The sequence below is a fragment of the Heterodontus francisci genome, chromosome 8 (assembly GCF_036365525.1).
Source record: "Heterodontus francisci isolate sHetFra1 chromosome 8, sHetFra1.hap1, whole genome shotgun sequence".
NCBI lineage: Eukaryota > Metazoa > Chordata > Chondrichthyes > Heterodontiformes > Heterodontidae > Heterodontus > Heterodontus francisci.
Window position 1 is genome coordinate 68394259 of NC_090378.1, and position 12459 is coordinate 68406717.

The window sequence follows — 12459 nt, forward strand, 5'->3', positions numbered from 1 at the left end:
TTAATGCACTGAATATTGAACAGCAGCAAGTGCAAACCTGAAAAAAAACAGTGGGTAAGCAAACTGAACAAACTAAGATGAAATGAAATAAATGCAAAAAAAAGATTGTAAAAAATGTAATCTGTGCTAACTACTCTATTATATTTTCAACTTCTAGATGTTTTTTAATTACAGTTTTTGAGTAAGAATTCCAATATCTTTCCTACCACCGAGATAATTGGTATATAGTTCCCTAGACTTGTTCTATTTCCCTTCTTAAATATAGGAATCACATTAGTTGTCTGCCAGTCCTCTGCCCCTTTTCCCTTTTGTAATGTATTTTTATATATATCTAATAGTGCCTCTGCCACATCTTCCCTAACTTCTTTTAATATGCACAGATGCAGTACATCTGGACCAGAGGTTTTATTGTCGCTCAGTTTGATTAGTTTATCAATTAACTCCTCACTTTCTAAGCTAAATTTCTTTATATCTTTTTGATCTCTTCAAATTTCATGTCCATGATGTTAATTTCCCTGGTAAATACTGAGGCAAAATAATTATTTAATATTTCTACCATTTCACTGTCATGTGAGTTTATCATGTGGCCATATCTGTATCCTGATTTTTTCTTTTGCTACTTATATGTCTGTAGAATATTTTTACTATTTCATTTTATATTCATTGATCATTTGATTCCATACTTCCTCTTTGCCTTCCTAATTGTTTTTTGACTTCTTTCCTTACCTTTTCATATTCTCTTTTGTCATCCTCCTTTGTTGCCTATATACTTTGTGCATGGCTTTCTCTTTAGTTTCAATTTTGCCTTTATTTCTTTATGCATCCATGCTGGCTAGTTCATTCTTGCTTTTAAGTGGAACATATTACTCCTGATTCTATTAATCAAAAAAACTTTAAAATATTTTCTACTGTTGTTCTATTTTTTTGCTTTTCAGTAAATGTTTCCAGTTTTTTCCCCCCAGTTTCATTCTCATCCCCTTAAAATCATTTTTTCCAATTTATTGCTTTGGTCTTTGTCTTACTTCCTCCTTCTCAATCTTTATCTTAAACTTTTTTATGTTGTGATCACTATTGCCTCAATGACAGGCTTACTACCGTTATTCGTTTTGGTTCATTACCTATTACAAGATGCAGCAGTGCTCCCTCTCTTGTTGGGCTTTTTACATACTGGGTAAGAAAAGAGTCCTGCACACATCACCTAATCATTACTTCTCAATTGCTCTTCTGTTCTCATTCCTCTTTCAACCTTGGTCAGGTCCTTATTTTGAACCTTTGCCCTTCACCTAGATTTCTCAACTTAAATGGTTAAGCAGCCTTTTGGTATAACTGAAAGCAATACAAAAATCAAAAACCAAAACTGATATTGCTAGAAGTAAAAGACATTTTAAAAATAGTACTTTAAAATAGTTACAGTAAACTGGCTAAGTTTACACTGCAGTATAGTATCAGAAATATTTTTAAAGTAGAATGCTGATAATAATTAGTTACTGTAAGCAGATATATCATTTAAAATATGATTGTATAAATTCTCAATTTATAGGTAAACACTTGTAACAAGACTATCACTCTACAAGAATACATTCAACATTCATTTGTTTGATAACAACATAATATTTAATAATTTAATGCTTTGATTATTTGTTATTTTATGATCATCCTTTTATTATCCTTATTTTAAAAGATATTACAGAAGCACTTTAGTGTTCGCTACAAATTCTCCAAAGCAATTTGTTTACCATTGTATGTAATAATCTAATAACTGGGGTAGGAACAGGAAAATCTGGCAGGGCTCCCACTTCTTATCGCTATCTAGCACACCATTTAACACATATGAAATAGAAAAATGACAGGGAGGAAAAGACCAGCCTGGAGCATAATGATTAGACATTTCTTCCCCCCCAGAAAGCTTTTAATCTCCTCAGAAAGGCAAAAAAGCATAAAAAGAAATCTAGGGCCAAAAAGGGGGGAAAAATTGAACATGCCACATTGAATGGGAAGAAAAGACCAGCTGGTCCATCGAGGCTTCCCCACATCTCATTATCTCTCAAGCAGGTCTGGCAGCATCTGTGGAAAGAGAAGCAGAGTTAACGTTTCGGGTCAGTGACCCTTCTTCGGAGCAGAGCCACAAGGTTAATAATCTCTGGATTATTATCTCAGCCACGTGCCAATTGGTAGAAGGCAAATAAGATTAGTGAAATGGATACGTGACTCAAAGACTGTTGTGGGAGAAGTGGGTTTCAGCTCGTGGGGCACCGGCACCAGTACTGTGGGAAAGTGGGGGCTATACTGTTCGGATGGTCTGCACCTGAGCCGTGCTGGGACCAATGTTCTAGCAAATCGTATAACTAGGGAAGTAGAGAGGGCTTTAAACTAAACAAGGGGAGTGAGAGATCAAGCTTGAGTAGATGTAGCAAATCAAGGGGTAGAGCCAAGGCAGGAGAGCAGAATAGTAATACGGGAAATGAAGGTCAGAGAATGGAAGGAAGGTACAGAGAGAAAAAACCTAAGAACACACCAACAGTCAAGACTAGATGTTACAAAGATAACAAAAAGACAAAACTAAAGGCTCTGTATCTGAATGCACGTAGCATTTTTAACGAAGTAGCGTTTAACAAGATAGCGCACTTTGAAGTAAATAAATATGATCTGATAACCATTATGAAGACGTGGCTGCAGAATGACAGGGATTGAGTCCTGAATATTGAGAGCTATGTAACATTCAAGAAGAATAGGAAGCTAGGTAAAGGTGGAGGTGTAGCACTGTCAATCAAGGATGGCATTGATGCAATAGTTAGAGATGACCTTGGTTCAGGAGATTTGGATGTAGAATCGGTTTGGGTGGAGATGAGGAATACTAGAGGAAAGAAGTCACTAGTGGGAGTGGTCTACAGGCCCCCGAACAGTAATCACAATGTAGGACAAAGTACACAAGAAAAAATATTGGGTGTTTATGATAAAGGGATGGCAATAATCATTGGTGATTTTAATCTACATGTAAACTGGAAAAATCAGATTGACAATAGTAGCCTGGATGAGGAGTTCGTAAAATGCTTTCAAAATAGTTTCTTAGCATAGCATGTTCTGGAACCAACCAGAGAGCAGGTTATATTAGACTTGGTATTGTGTAAAGTGACAGGATTAATTAATGACCTCAGAGTAAAGGCACCTCTAGGTAGCAGCTTCCACAATATGATTGAATTTTACATCCAGTTTGAAAGAGAGAAGAGTGAGTCTAAGACTAGTATTTTAAACTCGAATAAGGGCAACTATGTGGGCATGAAAGCTGAGCTAGCTGAAGTGAACTGGGTTACTTGGTTCGGGGATAGATCAATAGAGAAGCAGTGGCAGATATTTAAGGGGATATTTCAGAATAGTCAGAATAAGTATATTCCTACTATAAAGAAAAATTCTAAGGGGAGGACCCACCATCCATGGTTAACTAAAGAAGTTAAGGAAAGCATCAAACTTAAGGAAAAGGCATATAATTGTGAAAAGATGAATGGCAGTTCAAATGATTGGTCAGAATACAAAGAATGGCAGAGAATGACTAAAAGGTTAATTAGGAGAAAGAAATTAGAGTATGAGAGGAAGCTAGCTAGAAAAGTAAAAACAGATAGCAAGAGTTTCTTCAGATATTTAAAAAGGAAAAGAGTAAGTAAAGTTGGTCCTCTAGAGAGTGAGAATGGGGAGCTAATAGTCGATGATAAGGAAATGGTGGATGCAATGAACAAATATTTTGCTTCTGAATTCACTGTAGAGGATCCAAAAATATTCTGGCAATAGCTGTAAATCAGGAGGTGGAAGGGAGGAACTTGGTGAAATTACAATCGTCAGGGAAGCGGTACTGAGCAAACTGATGGAGCTACAGGCTGACAAGTCTTCGCGTCCTGATGGGCTTCATTCTAGGGTCTTAAAAGAGGTGGCCAATGAGGTAGTAGATGCGTGGTGTTAATTTTTCAAAATTCGCTGGATTCAGGGAAGGGTTCCATCAGACTGAAATGTACCAAATAAAATCTCTCTATTCAAGAAGCGGGGGAGGCAGAAAACAGGTATCTATAGGCCTGTTAACTTGATGTCTGTTGTGGGGAAGGTGTTAGAATCGATCATTAAGGAGGTTGTAACTGGACACTCAAAATCAAGGTAATCGGGAATAGTCAGCATGGTTTTGATTTGATTTAGCGATACAGCACTGAAACAGGCCCTTCGGCCCACCGAGTCTGTGCCGACCATTAACCACCCATTTATACTAATCCTACACTAATCCCATATTCCTACCACATCCTCACCTGTCCCTATGTTCCCCTACCATCTACCTATACTAGGGGCAATTTATAATGGCCAATTTACCTATCAACCTGCAAGTCTTTTGGCTGTGGGAGGAAACCCACGCAGACACAGGGAGAACTTGCAAACTCCACACAGGCAGTACCCAGAATTGAACCCAGGTTGCTGGAGCTGTGAGGCTGCGGTGCTAACCACTGCGCCACTGTGCCGCCCTGTGAAAGGGAAATCATGTTTGAACAATTTGTTGGAGTTCTTTGAAGGAGTGACGTGTGCTGTGGATAAAGGAGAGCCCGTTGACGTATTGTACTTGGATTTCCAGAAGGCATTTGACAAGGCGCCACATGAAAGGTTATTACACAAAGTAGGAGCTTATGGTGTAGTGGGTAACATAATAGCTTGGGTAGAAGATTGGCCGGCTGGCAGAAAACAGAGAGTATGCATAAATGGGTCCTTTTCTGATTGGCAGGATGTGACGGGTGGATTCCTGCAGGAGTCTGTGCTGGGGTCTCAACTTTTTACAATTTGTATCACTGACTTAGATGAGGGGAGCAATGGCATGGAGATGACACAAGGAGAGGTAGGAAAGTATGTTGTGAAGAGGACATAAGGAGGTTGCAGACCAATGCAGATAGGTTGAGTGAGTGGGCAAAAATCTGCCAGATGAAGTATAATGTGGGAAAACGTGAAGGTGTTTACTTTGGCAGGAGGAATAAAAAAGCAAAGTATTACTTAAACGTAGAATGACTGCAGAATTCCGAGGTGCAGCGGGATCTAGGTGTTCTAGTGCAGGAGTCACAATAAGTTAGTATGCAGGTACAACAGTTAATAAAGAAGGCTAATGGAATGTTATCCTTTATTACGAGAGGATTTGAAAATAACAGTAAGGATGTTATGCTTCAGTGTTACAGGGCATTGGTGAGACCACATCTTGAATACTGTGTGCAGCTTTGGTCTCCTTATTTAAGGAAGGATGTAAATGCATTGGAGGTGGTTCAGAGGAGGTTTACTAGATTGATACCTGGAGTGAGTGGGTTGTCTTATAAGGAAAGGTTGGACAGACTGGGCTTGTTTTCACTGGAGTTTAGAAGAGTAAGGGGAGACTTGATTGAAGTTTATAAGATCCTGAACGATCTTGACAAGGTGGATGTGGAGAGGATGTTTCCTCTTGTGGGTGAGTTCAGAACTAGGGGGCACTGTTTGAAAATTAGGGGTTGCCCTTTTAGAACAGAGATGAGGAGAATTTTTTTCTCTGAGAGGGTTATGTGACTTTGGAACTCTGCCTCAGAAGGTGGTGGAGGTGGGGTCATTGAATATTTTTAAAGTGGAGGTAGATAGATTCTTGTTAAGCAAGGGAATCAAGGGTTATCGGGGGTAAATAGGAGTGTCGAAATCGAAACACAAATAGATCAGCCATGATCTTATTGAATGGCAGAGCAGGCTCAAGGGGCTGAATGGTCTACTTCTGCTCCTGTTTTGTATGTTCATATGATAATGACCAGATATCTGTTTTTTTGATGTTGATTGAGGGATAAATATTGGCCCCTCCCTCTTCAAAATAGTGCCAGGGAATCTTTTACATTCACCCAAGCAGGCAGAATGGGGCCTCAGTTTAACATCTCAAACACACACCTCCAACAGCGCAGCACTCCCTTAGTGCTGCAGTGGAATAGCAGCCTTGATTTCTGTGCTTAGGCCCTGGAGTGGGGCTTGAACACAGAACCTTGTGATGCAGAGGTGAGAGTGCTACCAATTGAGCCACTACTGACACTGAGTACCTACTATTCGGCAAGCTGAGGTTCCTCTGAACTTTTTCCAAGGCTACTCTATCACCCACCATCTGAGGGAACCAAAGTTGGTCACGGTTCTCTAGATGCAGTCTAGTTAAGGACCAGTATTAGGACAGAATAGAGTCTTTTGACTTGTATTGAATAATCCAAATAATACAACTCAATACCCTATTTGTTTTGGCCACAACTTCTCTGCATCGATCGTGAACCTTATGTGATCTGTGCACAGTAACGCTTAGATCTTTTCCACTCTCAACCCATTTCTGTATTGTTCCCTGTAAAAGCATATTCTGCATTAATACTGTCCACATGCATCACACATCATTTGTTTAGGTTAAATGCCATTAGCTGTTGTTTGGCATATTCCACTCGGGCAGCTAAATCTATTTGCAGAAGATTATACTGCTGTACAGACTTAACATTTGCACATGGTGCATATGACGGATGTCAGGTTGATAAAAGAATTGAGAACCAGGCTGAATATATAAAGTTCATAGTGAAAGTGTGAAAAAAACAAAGAAAGCATGAAGAAAGACTGTCAACTAACATAAAAGGGAATCCAAAAGTCTTCTATATGCATATCCATAGTGAAAGGATAATAAAAGGAGGGGTGGTGCCGATTAGGGACCAAAAAGTGGATTTACACATGGAGGCAGAGGGCATGTCTGAGGTACTAAATGAGTGTTTTGCATTTGTCTTTACAAAGGAGGAAGATGCTGCCAAAGTCGTAGTGAAAGAGAAGGTAGTTGAGACATTGGATATGCTAAAAGTTGATAAAGAGAAGGTATTAGAAAGGCTGGCTGTACTTAAAGTTGATAAGTCACCAGGACCGGATGAGATGCATCTGAGGATACTGAGGGAAATAAGGATGGAAATTGCAAAAGCGCTGGCAATAATCTTCTAATCCTCCTTAGATATAGGGGTGGTGCCAGAGGACTGGAGAATTGTAAATGTTACACCTTGTTCAAAAAGGAGTGTCAGGATAAGTCAAGTAACTACAGACCAGTCAGTTTAACCTCAGTGGTAGGAAAGCTTTTAGGAACGATAATCTGGTACATAATGAACAGTCACTTGGACAAATATGGATTAATTAAGGAAAGCCAGTGTGGGTTTGTTAAAGGTAATTCTGTGTTTAACTAACCTGATTGAGCTTTTTGATGAGGTAACAGAGAGGATTGATGAGGGCAATGCGGTTGATATGGTGTACATGGACTTTCAAAAGGCATTTGATAAAGTGCCACGTAACAGGTTTGTCAGCAAAGTCAAAGCCCAAGGAATAAAAGGGACAGTGGCAGCATGGATACAAAGTTGGCTGAATGACAGGGAACAAAAAGTAGTGGTAAACAAAAGCAAAATACTGCAGATGCTGGAAATCTGAAATAAAATCAAGAAATGCTGGCACTCCTTATAGTGGTAAACAGTTGTTTTTCAGACTGGAGGAAGATATATCGTGGGGCTCGTGAGGGAAAGGACCTCTGCTTTTCTTGATTTGTATTAATGACCACGACTTGTGCAGGGTGCAGTTTCAAAATTTGCAGATGACACAAAACTTGGAAGTATTGTGAACTGTGAGGAGGATAGTGATAGACTTCAAGGGGACATAGACAGACTGGTATGTTGGCCTTCATCGTAAGGGGATTTGTGTACAGAAGTAAAGATGTCGTACTGCAATTGTATAGAGCCTTGGCACCTGGAGTATTGTGTACAGTTTTGGTCTCCTTATCTAAAGAAGGATGTCCTTGCCATAGACGGAGTGCAACAGAGGTTTGCCAGACCAATGCCTGAGATGGTGGGATTGTCTTATGAGGAGAGATTGAGGAAACTGGGCCGATTCTCTAGAGTTTCGAAGAATGACAGGTGATCTTATTGAAACTTACAAAATTCTTACAGGGCATGACAGGGTGGATGTAGATAGGATGTTTCCCCTAGCTGGTGAGTCTAGAACCAAGGGACATAGTCTCAGAATAAGGGGTAAGCCATTCAAGACTGAGATGAAGAAGAATTTCTTCACTCAGAGGGTGGTGAATCTTTGGAATTCTGTACTCCAGAAGGCTGTGGATGCCACGAGTAACCTGCTTTCAGGCTGATCCACAACCATTGACTCCAACTGTCTACCTGCTGGATTAGAGCCAATTCCTAACCCAGTGCCTCAAATTTCCAATGGCACCACAAGATTCTCTCTTCTAATGTAACCTGGTACAAGTCTTTCTGAAAATCCAGGTAGACAATATCAAATGGATTGCCCTCATCCACTATCCTAGTAATTTCTTCAAAAAACCTAAGTTTGCAAGACACAACTTTATCTTCCAGAACCCACACTGAATATTTATAATAGCCTCTTCTCTTTCCCAGAGATCGTAGACAGCAGGATAAGACGCTCAAAGATCCTAAAGCACACACAAAGTACTGAAATCGGTCGATAGCTGGCTGCCAGTGTGAGATCTTTTCCAGGTTTTGAAATGGCAATGATTTTTGCCATACACCACACCTTCAGAAGTGAGCTTGAGCTGTTGATTCTTGTGTAGAACTGAGTCAGCCAGACACAAGCATGGGGGCCAAGTTGCTTCAAGAATTCTGGTGCAATGTTGTCATATCCCACTGTTTTGCCCCATTTCAGGCCCCTTAATGCTTTCTCCAGTTCTGTGATCTTGCAGGGTGAGGACTGCCATGTTCTGCATGTTGCTGGCATTGTTTTTTCAGTTCATTACAGATGATGCGTTTTGTTTTCTTTTCCAACGGTGTCCTCACTACATGGAGTAGATGTCTAGCAACTTGGTTCAGGGTTACTGATGGGTGATTTAGTACCAGTGTTTTGCACCCTGGACCAGATCCTTAACGAAGACATTACAAAGTTGACGGACTGCTGCAGCACATGGCGTCTCAGTGAATCCCTCTAAAGCCATATCCAGTGTATTTTACCTCCACAGTGCCAGTGCCAAAAAAAGAATTTCGTATCTACATGGATGATCAGAGACTAAAGCATGATCCCAAACGAACATACTTGGGAGTGATTCTGGATAGGTCTTTGTCCTTCTGGGAGCATCTGAAGAAAACAGCAGCAAAGGTCAAAAGCAGAAACAACCTCTTAACCAAACTTGCTGGATCTATGTGGGGCACTGCTGCCACAACACTCCGGACCTCAGCATTTTCCCTATCATACTCAGCAGCTGAGTACTGTGCACCCATCTGACGTAGGTCATCAGACATACATCTTGTTGATACTCAATTGAATGCAAGAATACGCATCATAACTGGAACCCTCTGCTCAACACCTCTTCGCTGGCTTCCTGTCCTCACAAACATCACTTCCCCACACATCCGCCAACTGACTAAAACCCACAAACTGGTTGAAACCATTCACGCTGCACCTCACCTAACACTCCATGATGATATGTTCAATCCACCGACTGCCCACCTTCTATCTCGCCACCCCATATGGAGCTACCTTTCTAAGCAAGATCTACCAGCAGACATCCTTTGGATCAAAGAATGGGAAACACAGGAAGTCACTAACAAGTTCCTTGTGACAAATCCCATCTGTCAAATGGCAGGCTTTGAATACCACGGCGAGAGTGGTCCTTGCTAAACAGGTTTAGGACAAGCCAGGGCCTCTGCACAGCCAACCACCACTGCTAGGGCCTCAGTACAAACCGCTTATGCATTTGTGGAGAGACACAAACAATGCTGCACATTACCAAGGAGTGTCCCCTCTACAGACTAAGTAGCAGACCAATCACCTTAAATTCAGCAAATGAGGAGGCTATCGCTTGGCTCCGGGGATTTGCATTTGCTAAATACATAAATAAATCATGCACAGCATCTGTTAAGATCCCTTCCCTTTTTGAAAAATCTGAAGAACGTGAGCTACCTTTAAATCTCAGGTAACAACCCCTGACTGTATTGAGCAGTTGAAAGTATGGGCAAGGGGCTCACATAGCACCAATCCCAAATCTTTAATCACCCTTGGATGGATGTCATCTGGATCTGAAATTTCCTATTCTATCCAAGATGGCATCCTCATCTATTTTAATATGGCCACGTTTGTTAATAACGCATCCACTAGATAACGCACTACTCACATGCACAAATGTTGTGCATGCGCAGGCTGCAGTGTCAGGGCGCATTCTGATTGCTATCAATTGTGGACCATCTTTTCCAAAGATCTTTTAGTTTCTCTAATAGCTGCTTTTCTCTCTCTTAATTGTGTGTGAATTTTCTCCCTGTTCTCCTATGAGGTAAATTCCTTAAGTCTAAAATGCCTTCTCTTTATGTCTAATTGGTCTCTGCACATTTCTTGTTAACCATAATAGTTTTGCTTTGCTATATGCCCTTTTTTTAAACATTGTGATATTCATGGTTTTAGAATGATTTTGAAGGCAGCATTTATCCTCAGCATTTATTTGCCTATTTAGTGGTTGTTCAGTCCACCTCAGCCATTTTGTAAAATGAGCCCTCTGATAATCAGGAACCAGCATTAGATCTGCAGCAAAATGTGTATATATGTTTAGATGTCAGGTAAGGCAAATCCAAGTTGAATATTGATTATATTAATTTTACAGGCTCACGAGTAAAGAATGTCCTTTGGGTGATGTTTTATTTAATTGCATTTTGATTCCAGTCTGAAAATATTGATGGGACTGATTTCTTGCTGAAATGTCTGATTTATTGTTTTCAGATAGATGCTGTTGCAAAGCTTCAAATGACAGTTTTAAATTTGAGAATTTACACTGTGGCCTCTTTAACCATTTACAGTAATGATTTGAATAAACACATTGGCCCAGTCTGGCAGCTGAAGTGGACTGAACAGGACAGAAATTCCAAAGGGGATGAAAAGGAGGGGACCCTGATCTCCATAGCTGCAGATGGCAGGATTGCCAAATGGACTCTTGCAAAAGGACTGGAATCATCAGGTAAGTCTAGAATTGAACTCTATATTGTCAGTGACAGCCAGAGGCAGTTAACAGCTGTTGAATTTGCCATATTTAAGCTACCATCAAAGTGCATCGGAATGGTAGCCTGGTGGTTCAGCTGGTTAGGTACTGGCCTTTCAACTTTAAGTTCAAATCTACATTCCCTGAGGACAACATAACATACAGTTTGTTACAACATAGCTGTATGTTATGTGTTAAAGTTAGCCTCAGCGCACCGAGCTTGCTGAGGGAAAAGTCAGTCCCTGTTACATCTTCTGGTTGTTTGCTGGTTCCCAGATGTTGGAAATAATCACACTTTAAACTTGGAAAGGCTGGAGTCTTTGTTTATTCATTCAGCCTCCATGCTGCCTGGTGTAGGACTGCTTGAAACTGGTTTCCTGTTACATGTCACACGACTCTCCAGTGCAACCATGAATGTGGCTCCACTGGAACACTTACACATAACAATTAGTTCCTAGCTAATTAGTTCCAAACACTTTACATATAGTATAACAATATATAACATCCCTCTTTCTTTAAAACATAATGCGCCTTTATCAATATAACTGTCCCAGTTATTAACTTTTCTTCAAACTAAACTTTAGAAAATAATCTAAACCCCATTTTAGAGTCTTTTATAGCATGTATTCTTTTCTAATAATATTATTCACAGTATCGCTTGGATGGTAAAATGTTGGTCCTCCATCTTGTAGATTTGGCATTTCTTGCTCTCAATGGTGAGTTGGCACGCAGCACAAGCAATGTTGTGTCACTTGCTAGTGATGTTATTAATGTTGTTTCACTGGATAGTGATGTTTCCGGTGTTGTTGATAGCCTTTTCTGTTGTTTCAGCTCAGGTGTAGGTCGAATATGGATTCTGTTCCTTCTCATTTGGTTACCGGTTTCAATCTCAATGATGTATGACCTTGGGGTCTCAGCTTCACCAACAGCTTTTGCTGGGCTCCAGGTTTTCATGATTGGATCCTGTACATGTACAATTTGTCGTTTCAACAGCTCAGGTAGGGATTTAGCATGCTTATTGAAGTGTTGCTCTCCTCTTACCTGTGCTTCAGTGAGTTGTTGTCTTGCTTCTGCCCGGTCACTCGAAGGATGTATTTTGCTTGGCAGAGTGGTCTTATATTTTCCTCCATTCAACAGCTCTGCAGGTGATTTCATGTCAGCCTTGAGAGGTGTGGATCAGAGTGACAATAAGGCCAGGTTTGGGTCTTCCTTCGTCTCTTGACATTTCAGAAGGGTTCTTTTGACTGGATGTGTCTTTCTATAAACCCATGTCTCCGTGGGTAGTGTGATGATGAGGTGATGGTGTTGAACCCATACTGGTCAACAAATTCCTTAAGTTCTCTGAATCTGAATTGCGTGCCATTGTCACATATTAACCTTTCAGGAATCCCTTGCTCAGCGAACAGAACTCGTACTGCTGAGATGATTGTTGTGGCTATCAAATCTTTCACCTTCCA

The 12459-nt window shown here is 40.5% G+C and overlaps 1 protein-coding gene across 3 annotated transcripts in view; it reads left to right on the forward strand.

Moving 5' to 3' along the window:
- The window catches only part of dnai4 (dynein axonemal intermediate chain 4), a 209672-nt gene that overhangs the window by 135765 nt on the left and 61448 nt on the right, over nucleotides 1-12459 (forward strand). For all 3 annotated transcript variants that reach the window (XM_068037286.1, XM_068037287.1, XM_068037288.1), the window contains exon 12: nucleotides 10824-10981. In XM_068037286.1, the coding sequence (XP_067893387.1) occupies nucleotides 10824-10981 (158 nt within the window). The remainder of the gene's footprint in view (nucleotides 1-10823; nucleotides 10982-12459) is intronic.